General features: G+C 40.3%; 1 protein-coding gene across 1 annotated transcript in view; it reads right to left on the bottom strand.

Moving 5' to 3' along the window:
* The window catches only part of nbas (NBAS subunit of NRZ tethering complex), a 150,286-nt gene that overhangs the window by 14,657 nt on the left and 117,640 nt on the right, over window positions 1-17,989 (bottom strand). The window contains exon 50 of the mRNA XM_070849214.1: window positions 2,053-2,192. Within this exon, the coding sequence (XP_070705315.1) occupies window positions 2,053-2,192 (140 nt within the window). The remainder of the gene's footprint in view (window positions 1-2,052; window positions 2,193-17,989) is intronic.

Here is a 17,989-nt window from a genome sequence, read left to right as displayed (position 1 = left end):
TGCAACTCAATATAGCTCCCAGAACAGCCTCTTGTAGTCTAACAGAAACAAATCTCCACTTTACACACACATACACACACACGCACACAGTGAACACACTTCCATCCCAACCAGGATTAAATGCTCAGTCAGACTAATAGTTAAGGTTAACCATGTGTCTTGCACAGTGAGAGAAAACACCCTCAAGTCTTAACAGAACATCTTAAATAAGGTTAAGGTTAAGTTATTCTGAGTTTTGTGTCCCAAATTATGGCTGCCGGGTGTAGCAGCCATGACACATAAAATGCACACTGAACACAGATCAGACCTAAATTTCAGGCTTCCCTGCTTCAAGGAGGCACATTACAGCTTACTGCAGTGATTGTAGGCATGTCGCGGCAATTTAAAATGAGGACGATTAAAGAGAGAAGAAAAAACAAATCTGTAATCAGAGGCTGTGTTTGCACTAAGCATTATGTTTGCATTTCAATCTGAAATACAGCAGCTCAGTTCAAAGAAATGATTATAGCTGACTCTCCCGGCAGTGATGGTTCGACTACAGCTGTTACACTCACAAAGTCAGTCGAGCGTCAGTGAAATCCGTGGGTGAACTTGAAGCAGCTGTGTCGTCCAAACCTAATCCCATCTCTCCCACCGATTCTGAGTTGAACGGTACTCTGACTTTATACCAGCCCAGTAACATGCCTACTGTCCATAACAAACACACTGATTAGCATGAACACTTGGTCCTGGTTCTTTTCATTCTCTTTGTTACACATTTTCTCCTTATTCTGATCCATTATTATTATGTTATTATGTTGGTCCATCAGGTCATCAGAGTCTATGGAGCTGACTTATACACATCTTTGTTTACAGCCTTGTGAGTTTCTACCAACTACCAGAGAAGAACTTTACTTTAAATTGATGATCGAAACTGTTTGAAACACAGTCTGCTTTGATTGAACCAGAACGATAAACTCCCAACTGCATAATGCTGTTATTGTCTCAGAGGGACCTTGTTCAATCAAGAACAATGGAGCAGGACAAGAGCAATCACATCATTAGGGGCTTATCGATAAAAAAGCTAACACTTGCTGAGGGTCATAAGAAGTGAGCCGATGCAAGAAGCAGAGAGCCTAAAGATTTGTGAAGACACTTGTCTTCGTTTACAAATCTCAAAGTCTATGTGTAATGCATGCACCCGAGCGATTAGAGGCACTTTTCTCCATTCCTGCTCTGAGTTCAGTGACAACACATGGCACAGAAGATGCCCATTAAAATGTCGATGTCGTGTTCATGAGTTCCTGATTTTGTTAAACAGCACTACAAACCCTCTATTTAGTGTACGTCTGTGATTGAGAGTTAAGCACCAAAACATACTCACTATCACTTAGTTTAAGGGTGGATAAGAGGTTGCTTTGACCCAAACTAGTGAAACAACACACAGTTTATATTCAAAATGTAAAAGCGACATTGCCTGAATATGCTGAATGGGCATCGCTGCATTAAGAAAATAAGTTTGAACAGAGAGAATCAAGGAAGGTGAGCAGACATAGAAAGAGAGTAAATCAGCTGCGACAGTGTTGGTATTCTGTAATAACAGAATATTTACACATACATTTTCTCCAAAAACCTGCCTATGAAATGTATGTTTGTTTGTCTAAATTCTGTATGTTTGAATTATATAGTTGCTATTGAGTCGTAAACAGCAAGCAAATTAATAACCCCCAAGTAATTACTAACGTCTAGGTAAGTAATTACTGTACTACAGGTACTGCTTTATTGCCAAGAGTTAGATGATCTGTAAGAAGTCTGGCACAACAGTTACATGGTTTAACACTTATTTTTTTGGATGGATTAAAAAAAACGAGAAATAACATGTTCACCAGGGAACATCACAGGTGCTGGCCAGGCTGGCTGTTTCCCCATTTCAAGTCTTTATGCTAAGCCAAGCTAACAGGCTGTAGCTTCACATATCAATCTTCTCATTTAACTTGCAATAAAAACACAACTAAGCATATTTCTGTCAAGCTATTGCTTTACCCTTGACAGAATCAAAAACATGTGTCTTACACTTCCTCTTTTAGCATTGGTGGCCACGCTTGAAGCAGGAGGATGAGCAGCTGAAAGTCTTCCCACTTCTGTGCAGCTTCAAGCAGCTCCAGGAAGAGGGCGTATCTCTTCTCCTCATTCTCCACATCTTCTATCTGAAGCTGAGAAAAAAAGGTGGAGAGAGAGCAGGGAGGTGAGCAATGCAAATCAATTTGTGCCCTTAAAGGAAAGGCATGCAGTGAGGATCTTGATTGTAAGATATCCCCAAGTCGTTGAATATAAAGCACACATTAGAGGAATGAACAACCACCTGTTTCTTTCAAATTCTGCTACACATCCAGTGTTGTGGATACATATGATGATAAATGCCAGCATCTTCCACTGAGAAGTGGATTTCAGTGCTCTATTTTCTTGGCCACTTCCACTAGGCACTCTCCAACACAAATGCAACAGAAATAGGAGAGCAGCTTTCATTGATTTCAAATGAAGGATGCTCTCCATTGTGATGGCAAAACTTGACAACCTAATGATTGCAGTAGAGATTGTGGGCAAGACATTCCTGCCAAAACAGCACCCGAATGAACTGTGCAATCATAAACACTCAATCTAGACTACTATCAAAGCTTTCAAACTTCAAACAAGGCACTGAAAGAAAGAAACAAGGCTTCATGCGTAATGGCACATTTCACTGTTGGTTTAAAAAATGTCACCTGTGGGAAATCTTATTTTATACTATTATAAGAAAGAGAGAAATAAAGAGGGAAAGTCTAAGAAAAGAGTGAAAAGGAATGAGGGAGGGTTAATGTGGAAAAAATGAGGAGGAGGGGGCAGAGGGAAAGTAATTAATTTTCTTCTCAAAGGTTGGCTTCTAGCGTGATTTAACAGTTCAGAGAGCGGCTGATTTCTGAGGGGAAAACTTCAACCTGCCAAAGCATGGCTGCTGCAAAGACAGGCTCCATCACACACGCACACACACACACGCACGCACACGCACACGCACACGCACACACACACACGCACACACACGCACACACACGCACACACACGCACACACACACACAAACAAAACAACACATATATCACTTGCAGCCAGACTCATCAGAACATAATTTTAGCCTCAGTGGATCAAATTTATGTGACTAGATATCTACTGTATGTAAAGCCTGGCAATATTTTATCAGTGTAAAAAGGTCTAGACACAGTTTCATTCAAACATTTCAACCTGTAAATACATGTCTCTTCTTTAAACCTTTATTTTCAAACGTAGGACAGCTTTGTAATGACTCTCTGTTAGTACAGAAACCAGCTGTGCACGTCTATCAGTACTAATATTTCATCTGGCAAATTAAGGTCACAAACCCATTAACAGTAATTAAACTAAACGCAGTTAGAGGTAGTAAAATACTTTTCCTTAAGGAAGATAAAGAGTAAGCTCACTAGAGCAACCTGACTGATGTTTATCCCACCAAAAAATGCATAAAAGAGCTTAATTAAGAACACCACAATAATTCTCATACATGATGCAATAAAAGTGATGATGAAACAAACAAATAAAAATGCTGTTATAAAGGGCTTGACGGCAGTAGTCAATGCTGGCTAAATTTACAAATACCAAAATTCTGTGGACTGAAGCTCAAATGAAACATATACCCAAGATATATTTGTTGGAAAGCCACTTTGGAGTGCTGCTGGAGTAAATCCATATTGCTAGTTCCTTGGCAAATAACTGGAGCCCCTGTTTTTTTGCACATGTAACTGCTTGGATGTGGACGAAGCAGAAATATAAAGGCACTTCATTTGTTGATGTAAATTAGCCACAAAAACTCCATCAGTCAGGCCATAGGTTAAGCCAGTAGCTTATATATGTGTCCTATTGCTTCACCCAAATAACTATCTTTACATTTGACAGGGGTCTTTGGATGGCAAGACCAAGATCTGTAAAAAGATAAAGGACTTGAAAAAGGCAACTTGATAGAGAAAATGTAGATGCAGTGCTGGTAAATAGCATTAACAATATCTAACAATAAAAAGCCTCTCTATTTTTCTTAAGGAAATGTTGTTTTTACATTTTACTTACAGCATTCAACCAATAATATTATTTATTAACTCGTCTGACAGTCTTTTACTTACATTTTTGGTAGTGAGGCTCCTTCTATTCATCTTACTTTTGCAAAACACTGGCTGGTAATTAAGCAGTAGTCACATCTGTTTTTCTTAATTAAATATGTGATATTTCTAATGATTCTGAGACATTTGTGGTGTTCAACCTCTAATCTATAAGTTACAGCACATGCAAATAACTGGCAGCACAGCTGATTCATGCTTAATGGTGTAGTGAAGCGCTTTATGATGAGGGGATGGAGCAATAAATGAGTAAAGTTGAAGCTCAGGACCCTCTGGAAATGGAGGTCATTTGGGAAACAGAAATGGAATCTTAACTACCTGTAAAAATCCCTCACTCCAATCTAAAGCTTTCAAATCCATCACTGAATGTAAACTGCAACCCAAAGCCTGTTCATCATTGTTATTGTCTTACCGTGTTCTGAATACTGAACATTTTGTAGCTATTGAAAAAAGTTTTATAGCCAAATGTATTCATCAAGTTTGAAAATTCAATAGTATTCAAGACCTTGGGATTCCCTGATGATATTCTGATTAAATGTTCTCCCAACAAAACTTATTACAAGCTGTCCACACACACACTCTTTTTACATACAAACCAAATCCAAACAGAAGCATGCACACTCATCAAAACTCACCTACAGTGGATCACAAATGAAATCACTGCCAATTACAATGTGGCAGTGAGGCTTTTATTGTCTTAACAAGGAAGGGTGGTTTATTATTATGCATGATTATGCATAGTGATTAAAATCAACATTTCCTCTGAGGTGTTGTACAAAGAACGGTGTGCAGGAGGGCAGGAGGGCAGGAAAGGGGTGGTGGTGGGCAACACCATAACACTTAGCAGAGAAGTGCTGACAAATTAGTTCAAACAGAGAGTCTCTCAGTCAATCAGCCAATCTAAATATATATACAAACTGCATGCATCATTGTCACTGGTGGCTGACCTAGTAATGGTGTGTTTTGGGAATTGTCAGTTACTATTTCTTTAGTACTAGTAGTAGAATACTATTGGGCTTATTATTTACACTTCTTAGATTTGAAAAATGAATTCTAAAGAAATTATTCACTTCACTGAGGCCAATCCTAAGAGTAGTGGAAAAAAGAAGGAATAAAAATTGTTTACGTACAACAACCTTTCAAAAATAATGCATACATACATACACGTTGTCATACACACACAAAAACCAGCAGACACAAGTGAAAAAGCAAACGTGTGCACACACACACACGCAAATAAATATAAATTCCGTCGACTCATGGAGGGGTCAACAAACAGTATGATGACCTACAAAAACAACTCTATGGGACAGAAAGCAGCGCATGCACAGGCATGAAAGCAAACACACAAACAAAAAGCTCTCATTGCTTGTAATTTCAGGCTTCAAACCACTTTTTTTACCTGCTGGCACAGGAAACAGTGCTGTTAAATTAAGCAGACCACATGCTATGTGCTCGCCTACTGTGACTGAAAGTAGCCATGCTTTTAGCAAAATGAACGGAAACCAAGAAGAGGGCATGGAAATGAGGTAAGCAGACAGGTAAAGTAAAAGTAACACGACAACTAGTAGCTACATTATTGCTCTTTGACAAGCTTTTACTTTTCAACACAGGAAAAAGCGAAAATCTCAGTGGACATGGGGGACTGAGTGCACTTTGGTACAGTAAAGTGATACAGTAAAATGGTTATTGCATTATCTCATCTCCTGTGATTTGTTCATAAATTGGTACGCGTTATGAAATTCCACAAACAATATTACATTAGAAAGCTATTTGGGGTGAATATGGAGCGCTTCACCGAATTGACATTGGCCTTATCGCTTTATAAGATGCGTGCGTGCGCGCGCACACACACACACACTTGTTTTACAACACAAGGTAGGACATTTACTCATCAAATACTTTCCTTCACCTTAAACTAAGAAGGCCAACTAAAATGTCATCCCTTCTAAAGTTTTATGAAGCTGTACAAGAACACAGTCACATACACATTTCAACAGAACAAACAGTAATTACAGAGTGTGTTGTAGTTTGTCCAAAAAAGCTTGTGTAGTCAGACAGGGTATCTCTCCACTGATTAAAAACTGCAATGCAGTCTAAACCTGCTATCAGCATATGATAATAAAATGGGGAGAAAAAAAGAGAAGAAGTGTGTGAGTGAGTGTGTGTGTGTGTGGTGTGTGTGTGTAAGAGAGACAGAAAGAGATGGGAGCCGCTTTGGCGCAAATCGATAGGCAGAGCAGAGAACAGTCAGAAGGCACGTGGGTGAAAACACACACACATACACAGTTCACCGAAGGATAAAAATGGAGATGAGGTATAAAAGACAGTGCGTGTATGTGTTGCTGTGTGTGTGTGTGTGTGTGTGTGTGTGAGTTCACCATGCGTTACTCGTGTTGTAGGGACATAAATGTGTTAAGGCAGTCACATTTGCATATTTGCATGTAATGCAAATCGTTAAATCTTAGGGTTAGGTTGAGGTTAAAGTTAGTGTTAGCCAACTAATGGCTATGGTTAGGGTAAGTCTCCAGGAAATGTAAGCCAATGTACTGTCTTTCAAAGTGATGGAAACATGACTCTGTGCATGTGTGTGTGTATGTGTGTGTGTCTTTCTCTAAATTGAGTGAAAAAAGTCTCATTCCACCAACTCTCAGGAGGAATAGATGACTTCACTTTCATCTGTATAGCCCTCTCTTTCTCTCTCACACAAACCATAATAAGGGCCATGCAAACAGACACGCAGGTGTGCACACATAATCAAAAACAATCAGTTGAATGCCACTGAAGCAGCTTCAATAAACTCCTGTGAAAAAATTTCCTCCATATGTCGCCGTCTTTCCTGGAGAAACAAACTCTCACTAAATAAATATACTAACATCACAGCATGCTACTGTAGTCTTTTAAATTTGTACTGCTTTCAACACACAGGTGACACTTGGAAGTAACACTGTAGATAATTTTAGACGCACACAGGGTGAAGGCAGAATACCCCGCTATACTGTACATTAAATCTTCACGGGTGAACATTAAGGGTGTGCATCCAGTGATTTGCACCTCTAAGCTTTGAGGTATTTTTATTTGTAGACAATAAGCATGTTTGCCAGCCACAGCTAAGAGCTAGTATGTGCATATCTAAGGTCCATAGGGGGCTTAACACCATGCTGTAACACACATCTTTCTTTTATTTCATGTTATTCTTGACTTAAATTCATGGGAGGCAAATCTAATCTCGTAATGAGTATTTCTAAAACTAATACTTTTATACTTCAACTGAATTAAGTTTTAAAGTGCAAACCTTTTACTTGAACAGTAATTTTACACTGTAGTATTTCCACTTTTACCTTAAAGATCTTAAAAGATCTGAGTACTTCTTCTACCACTCTAGATTGATGGTTATTATTGTGGGCAGTGGCGAAAGTCTGCACCCCCAGACAGGAAATCACCTCACTCTATCACTATCACAGCAATGCCATTCAATACAGCTGTTCATAAACTCAAACACCAGCAATTTCAAACCCTTGTCCTGGGACAATAAGTAAGGTCCTCCAAGGACCTCCCCAGCAACAAATCATAATATTACTACATGCTGTTGTCTTTATTGCAGAAAACACAGTGCCAAAATGCATGTGCCGTTTGCTAAATTGGTGGTAATGTCAATTTTTGTCCATTTTGAACACCAGAATAGAACATGACTATTCAAGGTCAAGCCTCAGCAGAACGACACTTTCACGAGACCCTTGTGAAAGGTGCTGACATTTACTACATTTTGTCAACGGGTGTTTTCACCTCACCTCTGAAAGCACATAAACAGCCACATTGGCAAGAGCGGCAAATGAGCGCTGTCCATGGTGCCGAAAGGCTTCTCTGGGGATTATTGGTGAATAAAGTTATGTTGATTTTTTGAGTTTGACTTTAATTTTTTTTTATCCATATCAGCTTATTTTTGTATGATTTGTATAAATTTGGTCAGCAGGCTGAGGAATGGTAGCATCATACAATCAAGACATTAAATGAGAAAACGCGGCTCAAAATATCAGTCGCTATGTGCATATTAGAGGCCTGGTAATGAAAACCCCACTCAAGCGCTGATTAAAGTATATGAGGGTGAGTCAAAACAAATAAAGATTTTAGCCAATTTGTGAACAGACACTGGAGATAACATTTCATTATTGTAACATAAACTACACGCATCAGCGCATTAGAAATCAAAATCACCTGCCAAAATAATCAAACAATTAAGAATATGTTTGTTAAAGCATTAGTGATACAATATATGATCATTACATAAGTGTGTATACAGTATTTGCTGTTTAAGCACCCAGTGACTGGTAGGTGTTTCCATACATAATAAATGCACTTTGGATTTAGGGCTCATAATTAAAAATCACATTTGATCTGATCTAATAATACACAGGTTGACACATTCCAAGTGATATAAGGGGGATAAATGGCCCTGTGGTACAGCACACAGTGTTGTTTATATTCATATAATGTGACCAAACTTCACTTAATTATTGACCACCTCTGCTAACATTACAAGAAATTTGAACAGTTTTGTGGCAAGAAACCCTCAGTGAAACAGGCAGTGACTATTTCAAGCAGCAAAGGCTATTTATTCAAGGCTTGAGTCAGTTGTTTATACAGTCATCTAATGACTAAATGGATTACAGTCAAGATGAAAAGCCGTCTATCATACACAGCTCAGAAGATTACAGTGATTGATTAATCATTCTTGCACACACGTTCGCTCAAAAAATGGATAACCTGAGATATTTCTAGCCCGGAAATGCTGAATAAAAACAGCTCAATCATTCACAATCAGCGAGGCATGTCGGAGGAATAACTCGCGGCACTTGTGAGACACAACAATCAGTGCGGCTGGTCAAGCACTAAGTGGAAGTTTGTTTCAAGTTTAATAATAACTACTTGAACTTTTCAATAACTTTCATCAGAGGGTCAATTTTAGAGACACAGTCACAGCTCGGGCTGTCTGTCTGCCCTTAAAAAACACCCTGTGGCTGGATCACACTGCTAGAATATGGGCTGGCATCAGGCTGGCAAAAGGCAGCATATAGCTTGTTAGCATGCAACATTTTCTGAATAGCTCTAAACACAGAAGCACAGCAGAGACTGATTACTTTTGCAGGTATTTGGCCATAAAGCGAAGTATTTCACAAGGTAAAATTTGTCACTAAACTCATTAGGGTTTCTGTACCTAATTTCATGGCAAATAACTTAATTATTGTGGAGACATTTCACTCAGAACGGCCAAACAGACATTTGATCTGCTACAAATATTACATTACTGACCATTTGAAAAACAATATAGTAACGGGATGGAAATGATATGAAACATCTAGGTAGTGGAGACATGACACAGGTAAACAGACACAAATTCACAAGATCAGCAGAAATAAATAAACCCACCCAAAGCCCCATTTCAGTTACAGTGTATCATGCACCACGCATGCAGGCCTAGACCACATGTCAAGTATTCATAGCTGACAAGAGCTGACCCTGTCACTGACGGGTTAAGGTATGCAGCGAACAAATCATCACCTGTGTGCGCAACACTGTGGTAGACAGGTTAATGATCAGTGCCACCATCACTGTCTGTCTTGATAGCTCTCTCCCTCTCACTTGTCACATCTTATTACCACTGCCAATCATGATGGCAAGCTCCATCAATCCCACCTTTCAATCAAATGAGAGGAATAAATAGATGATAGCATTTTTTATCAAATATTATGACATGGAAAATGCTCCAGAGTCAATTTCATCATTTAGTGGTGTCATTTTGCTAAATTAAAATGGCCATCACCCATGTGTTTCTTCAGGTAACACCACCAGGTGTCTGGAGGTTTCACAATAAAGGCTTGATGTTAAAATGTTGTGATTCCCAAAGGAGACAGTCCCTACACCAACAAAACTCCTTGAGTGGGCTAGGTACTTGTTTAAATGTGGATATTTTGCAAGCTATACAGATGGAAAGGTTTTAAGGTCTTCATTTTATCTCTTTTAGGTAGACTTTTCTATCCTAAACATCGTTGCCATGAAGCCTGCGGATGATCTTCACAAAAGGTGAAAATGCAGCACCTGCTGCACAAACAAAACACATTCTCTCAGCTGTCATGTCCATTTTAACTACACTGTTTCAGAAATTATTATATATCTTGTATATATATTTTGATTATTTACACATGATAGTTCATAAGAATTAATGGTGTTTCTATTTTCATTTCTAAAATCAGTATAATAAATTGATTTACAATTAATGCATTTCAATATGTGATTTAAATGTATCTTAACTACAGCTGAGGAAAAATCAATAAGTAAATCTAGTTCTAGGTTTAGTTAAAGCTAGCTGTGGCTATATTCCTGAGAAACACTGCATCTGGCAATCCAGTAAAGGTATTGTGACTCGTGAGATTGTAGTGTTCTGTCAGAGATGCATTGTTTCTTCCTGAATTTGGATGAGCTGCTAGTTAAACACCAGTGAACTTTTGCTCCCATCAACAAATCTGCCTGATAATCTTCTCTGTGACTTGGCAATTATCTCAGTCCTTGACCTGAGTGAGGGAGCGAGAGATGGTTGAGGAGAGAGAGGGAGAACACAACATGGGCATGTCAGTGTATTGGACTGGGAGTGCCGGTGGAGCTCCAGAGATCTCTGTGTCTGGCCTTTACTGAGTGCGCTTCGAATGAGCTCATCAATATTCATTGACCTGCTCTGGCTAATGTCCCCAGCGACGGGCAGAATAAAGTTGCAGAGGTCGCACACTTCACAAGGGGAGAGAGAGGTGGGGGGAGCGAGGGAGAGAATGAGCGATGCCGAGAAAGTGAGCGGGGATGATAAGACAGCGCAGGTTTCAGACAAAATGAGAGCAAAGAGAAGCAAACACTAAAAGGGCAAAGCCCGGGGGCCTGTAGGGGGTTAGGGAGTTTATTATGTCTTGAAAGTGAAACACATAAAACATGCAGAGAAAACATAAGCGCAAAGATAAAGACATGCGCGCCTGTGGAGAACAAGCAAATCTACGCACACACACACTCTTGCGCATGCAAAGTGCATGCAAAGACATGACAAGACGAGTGCAGTGACAAACAAATACCGCTTCTCTAACCTCTCCCTCTATTTGTTATGCTTTTTCTTGCACTCTCCCTGGAGTCTGAGGCACTGTAGATCCACGTTGTATAACACGACACCTGAGTATACATAATGGTACACGCCTCAAGAGAGGAAGGGAAGTAAAATCAGAGACGGGGGGGCTCAGAAGACAAAACACAGATGGGGAGTGGTTAGAAAGAGAGAGCAGATCAAGGTTGGAGGGAGAGAACAAGCTTGTCGCTTGAAACCATCTTGACGCACACCTGCAGACATCAATATCAAGCACACACACATAAGCAGCCTTTACAGTATATTTTAATATTAAACCCATTACAGCCAAGACTCCTAACCTTCCCTAATCATGCATGTGCATAGTGGCTGATGCATATTCAAGGAGTGAGGAAGGCCAAGGGGAAGATACTATATAATATGATGCATGTCCACTAAAATACGAAAAAAACGCATGCAATTACTTAAGATGAGTACTAATTAAATGCTTAAAGTTAAATCATATACAGTCAAAACACCATTTCAGATGTAGATGTGTGAGGATGTGTAAGCTTGGATGCACACTCACACATATGATCAGGCTGAATCATACCAGTTAAAGTGAAGCCTTCAACTGGTGCTACAAAACAGCAAAGAACATGCCAAAAAAGATCATGGTTTATCGGTGCCCCCACTTCATCTCAGATTTTACTGTCTTTCTTCCACCTTCTCATCTGGCTCTTTGCTGCCCACTCCTATCACTTCAACTGTCCTCAGGCTCTTCTCTCCTTATTTCTCCTGTTGTCTGTCACATCCCCTCTCTTCTTGTTTATTTTATTACACTGCCTCCTCTCTGGTGTTTTTTGACTGAATCATCAGTGATCCCACCGAGATGACAAAGTGTTGTGCTCCTCTCTCCTGGCTCCGAGTTAAAAACAGAGCATAAATAAAGTTTTCGTGAGGAGCTGAGGGGGATAGATAAAAGCTGCCAAAGCAAGTGGAAATACAGCTGGGGCTTGGCTATCACGACAATGACCCCTGACCTGTTGTATTAGAGTGTGGCCATACGATAGCGTACTCAACCCCATCACATTTATTATTTATCTACTTGGAAAGAGACTCTGCTCTCTCTCTCTCTCTCGTATAACCCTTTCCCTCCAGTCCAGGCTCATTCACTTTCATCGAACAAATCTTTCACAGCTTCCCTGTCTGGCTTCTCCTCTCCACATGGCCTTCACATCTGCAAAGCTCTGTCTTTTTTTTCTTCCACACAATCCCTAGTGGAAGTTCCCTTCCAGATTTCAACTTTTTTAACACTGGATCAAGACAGCCCATCCACTCATGTGTCACTCGTAATATAAGCATGTGTGTGCGCGCGCATGTGTGTTTGTGACCCAGAGGGGCAAAATAGCAGTGGTCAGCTGCATTCAAAACACACTGCTCTGACACTCCCACTCATGTTTCTGTTTGTATTCCTGTCAGATCAAACAAAGACGGTAGTTACCACAAAATTGTGTGCCATCCATCTGTGCAGTTTCTTTTGTCTTCTTTCACTGTTAGTCTCGGATGTGTGTAAGGGTAGCGCCTTATCTTGTCAATATGGTTTTGGGTACTTCAAAATGTGGCCTAAATATTTAAATACACGGCAGGTGGAGTGGGATGTGTTACAGTTCGGCAGGAACGGAGATGCTCACAGGGAAGAGCATACATATTGATAAATGCATGCAGACTCTTGAAAACTAAAATATTCACCATTCTTAGGGCTTTTGTGAGAAACTTGACTCAACAACCATCTGTGTATGTGGGCTTTATGCCAACGCACATGCCAAATCTGTTTGAGATGTCCAGATCTGTCTCTGTGAGAGCATGTGTACATACGCTCCACACATATCACATTGTGTCCAGAAACTGAGGAGTTCTGTAATTTTCTGCTTAATTGGTGCATACAAAATGAGAATCGCAATACTATCTTTCTACAGAGAGAGAAACAAAAGGTGGAGTGACAAACTAGGAGCCTGACAAATAGACCAAGGGGATGACATTGAAAGAGACAGAGGAAAATGGAGAAGCAAGATTTGATTTTTGTACTCTATACCATGTTACTCTGCATTTGACCAAATCTGTCCAGAGCAGCTACGTGATCAGAAACAAGAATCAAACATGGGCATGAAAAGTCCATACCTCCGAGAGTAAATGGTATGAATTTGTCAAGTTAAACCTTGATCAAATGCAATCTATGACAAAATTTCAGCGGGCGACGGGCCTCGGGAATGTAAAATAAGGGCTGGGTTGAGGTTAACGTGTGGGGTCCTGAGGCTTGTGTAGCAGCGGAATGGAGGCTGACACAGTGCAACTACACAGCCTGCTTCTGCTCAGCTCGGTTCATCCATATTAGGCGCACTGCAAGGCCAAACAGCACCCAAGCACTGTGTTACAGTCAATGATCCATGACATTGGCAGGGGAGGAAGAGGCTTGTAGCATGAATCAGCTATCACTGTTGATGAGATTAGATGAAGACCTTTCACGCACATGCACGCACCCAAGCAGGTGACTTTCCTTGCTACTGTCCCCTATGCTCTGGGTTTAGGGTACACCCAGGGGTGAAGACCTTGATGCTATGATCAGCCTCGCCTGCCTTCACTGTGTGTGTGTGTGTGTGTGTGTGTTTTTACTGAATGTGTGTTATGACCCTCAGTGCTAGCACTGACATGTGATTTAGACCAGTAATTACTATGTTCCCACTAAAACATCATGGCTACAGCAAAGGGGGCGTTACAGTAACAAGCACATACGCACACATGCAGCATGTGGCCCTCACACATGTGCATCTCTTTGTCTGTGAAATGCCGTAAACAAATGACCCTGAGTATATTGTTATTAGTGACATAAAGGCCAAACACACACTATACACACACAGACAAAACAGACCGTCCAATCTTGACAGTGGTGACATTTGGACGCCCTGCTGTTATGACTAATCATTCAAAATGAAGTCACAAAATCTATCCCTGGCTTCACCTCTCACACCCTCCCTCCCTTCTTGCCATCTCATTTCTCCCCTCCTCCCTACTACCTAAATGTCAGCATTTCAATTGGGCTCATTAATACCTCCCTTTTTAGGTGTCTGTGTGTGTGTCTGTGCCTTTGTGGTGTGTTGGGATGCTGTGGGAGGGAGGAGGGATGATGTATTGGAATGGTAAATTGCCTGTTGTTCACTTTTTCTGTTTTATATCATCTCTGAGTCTCTCTCTCTCTCTCTGTATGTCTCTGATTCATCATTATTTCGTCCCTCTCTAATTTTTTTCTCTCTCTGATCCATCATCGCTGAATCTATGTGCCGCAGCGGCTGTGAATCATGCGGTGGCCTTTCCACTGACATGGCCCGACTTGACCCAGTCTGGACACCACTAGCCTAAACAGCATCCATCATAATGGCATTCCTATCACCGGCTGGCATGCTGGAATGCATGTATGTTAGTACGTTTGGGTGAATAATACAAAACTGCATATGGTTGAGGATGTATGGACAGAAAACACACAGACTGCAGATACAGACAGGCAGGGGGGAGGATGTGAAAAGACTACAAGACTTTTCAGATCCTCACAGACAGTGAGGATCTAAGGATTTCTTGACATACTGTCAAAGAGGTGTGCACACATGGCAATGAGGCAAGGATGGAGGATTACACAGTAAGTGAATCAGATCTGTAGGAATACACAATGCAGCCTTGAAACACACACAACTGGGTTATCAGAAGGCTGGAAAACAAAGAGAGAGCTGTATAGCCCATAACCTTTGAGCTAAATCAGCTTTGATAATCACAGATACTGTACACCGAATTCAAATTCAGCTGCACATAGTGATGCCTTGTAATTGCCTTGTTATTATTATTATAATACTCTAGACTCTCCTGGTGCAGTAATTTACCTCTGTGTAATAATTTGTAATAATAATTTTTAATACATCTTTTTTTTATTCATACTTTTATATATTTATATTTTACTTTGTGTTTGAAGTTTATTCTTATTCTTTTGGAGCTGTGTGTAACAAAAAGCAATTTCCCCCTGGGAATTATTAAAGTAATTCTGATTCTGATTCTGATTAATTCTATAATTCAAAAATGTGAGCTATTAGAAAATATTTTAGTAAAACAAGTTAGATTGCATGTTGTGATAAACTGCCAACCTGTCAAAGTGAATTAGCTTAGAATTGTTCAGGAAGTTTGGAGTTGCTATTACTACTTTGTGCTATAGGTCACAGCTTGTGCAGCGTGTGCTGTAGGTAAATAATACACTAAATATGTCTTGTTAGCTGTTGCTGTTCACTTTTGTCTGAAAAGCTGCCAGCAGGCTCTTAGATCTCTGACAGCAGAGCTCGCAGCCTGAACTAATGCCGGTGCATCAGTATCACCAGGGACTAATTTAAACCACCTTATGTTAAAGAAAAAAGACTATCCCTTTAAACTAGCAATAACAGATTTTTGGCCACCAGGGAGCAGCTGAAATACTGTAAGCTGTAAACACAACACTGACATTTCTTCACTTGATATGGTGAACGTGGTTAGTCAAGTTAGCCGTTTCCCCCAGTTTTCAGTCTTTGTGCTCGGCTTATCTAATCTCTGGTTGATGGCTGGACAGTACCTATTTACCATGCAGACATGAGAGTGCTACTAACTTTCCAGCTACCTCTCGACAAGAATGCAAATAACAGTTCTTCTCAAAATGCCAAACTATTTCAAGTGCTTCTGGGCAGAGACAAAAGTTAAGTCTGAGAGGAAGTTAAAAGGAAGTTTAAAAAATCTGTTATGGCAGATAAAGAATTGTGGCTTTCTTTTGTTTTTTTGGCTTGAAGTGTTTTTCTGGTTGACCTTATTTACTGCTGTTCATTTTGATTGGACAATCTGCCAGCTGCCTGGAGGTTCTCCAACCAAAGGAGTCACACTGAGCTAATATTGAGAAATCCATATCAGTAGTACGTACAGTCAGACATATCACCTTTTGGCAACAAAATGAATCCTGTTGTATTGCAAAAGAATACCATCATTTTCTTTCTGTTTTTCACCTCTGCCAGAATGTCAGTAGTCACGGTCAGGTCACTTCAACAGAGAAGTTAAAGTTACAGCACCACCCTGACATTATCATTTATATCTGAGACTTAACTGCTTTTCCCCAAACCATTGTTAGAACCCACAACTGATTACTTGCTTTTTAGCTCTTGTTGTGTTGCATTGTACAATAATACCCACACTTCTACATCAATCTTCTGCCTGTTGTCAAGAAAAAAGATGAATATAGTGCAAGTCTAGCATAATGTCTGTAATGTATCAATGACAATTAGCCAGGCTGATTTGTTGCACATTGAAAGAGACAAATTACACCAATTTTGATATGGAATAATTACTTGATCAATTAAAAACTTTAAAAAAAAAAACAAAAAAAAACAGTTCTCCTTTGATCAATTAACTAATTTTCATATAATGCTGATTCTTACAATAACAAAATAAAACCTTTATAATATTAGGTTCCTTTCTCTTAATTTGCCACAAAAATGGACTTTTGAGGTTTTTAAGGGTTCTGTGAAATACTCTTTCTTCTTGATTCATTAATGATATTTTAGCATTGTTGATGCTGCGGGAAGAGAGTGAGGGAGGAATAATGAGTTTTATATACTTTGCATATCAGAGACAGACAGACATATGGAGAGAGAAAGAAGTGGGGAGGTAAAGGATGACAAGAGATTCATTTCTAAGATCAAAGCAACGTTTTCTTCAACCATGTTTTTCAGTTACATCTCCTTCCTGAATCAAGACATAGACAGTGGATATATGCAGTATCTCCTTCTGTGTATGCTTGTATATGTACATGCATCTTAATGCATGACAACTTTTGTATATTTGCCGGTACAGCAGAGAGTGTATTGTGTGTGTGTGTGTGTGTGTGTGTGTGTGTGTGTGTGTGTGTGTGGGTGAGTGCATATAGCTATTTTGTAGCTGCCTTTGATCGCAGGCGACAGTGCTAATCAGACGCCTTTGTCAGAACAGCAAACAGACAGCAGCGGAAAAAGAAAGATGAGAGAAACTCCAACTTAAACATATTACTGGTATCAGTTTCACTCACAAACTGTGGCTTGACAGTGCGGTTGTCATGGAAATCACAGCAGGCAGTCGGTGTGAGTGTGAAAGTGTATGTGTGTACTGCACGGGAGGGCTGAGTATGCAGTGAAAGATGGATACAGCAGTTTGTGTGTGTGTGTGTGTGTGTGTGTGTGTGTGTGTGTGAGTGAGTGCGAGTGTGAGTGTGAGTGTCTCGGGTAGCCTGTGGGACACAGTTAGAAGGGAGTTGTTCTGATTAGTTGAGGGACCAGGAGGACAGACAGGGAACAATACCAACTTCTTTCCTTCTTTGGTCCCCTGTCGTCTCTGTCAGTGCCTGACTTTTTTCTCGGAGTACGCCACTTCTCTCTCCTCCTCTCCCTATACTTCCTCCCTCTCTTTCCAGCTCTGAGCTAACGTGACGAGGTCACACTGGGGCATTAACACGTCTCTGGCGTGGCCTCGGGGCACCAACATGCTACCACGGGTGCCAGCGCTGCTTGCGGTAGGTACTCGCCCAGCCAAGCTGATTACTGTGCCACTGCTTTCAGCCGGGCAACAGCCAGTGGAAACAATGAAGTGTCGCTCCAATTAGGAGCCAAAATGTTCTAAATTAAAGACTGGGTGCATGTGTGCTCAAATGTA

The sequence above is a fragment of the Pempheris klunzingeri genome, chromosome 18 (genome assembly GCF_042242105.1).
Source record: "Pempheris klunzingeri isolate RE-2024b chromosome 18, fPemKlu1.hap1, whole genome shotgun sequence".
NCBI classification, from domain to species: domain Eukaryota; kingdom Metazoa; phylum Chordata; class Actinopteri; order Acropomatiformes; family Pempheridae; genus Pempheris; species Pempheris klunzingeri.
Note: the sequence above shows the minus strand (reverse complement) of the source record. Positions and strands in the feature narration are given on the sequence as shown.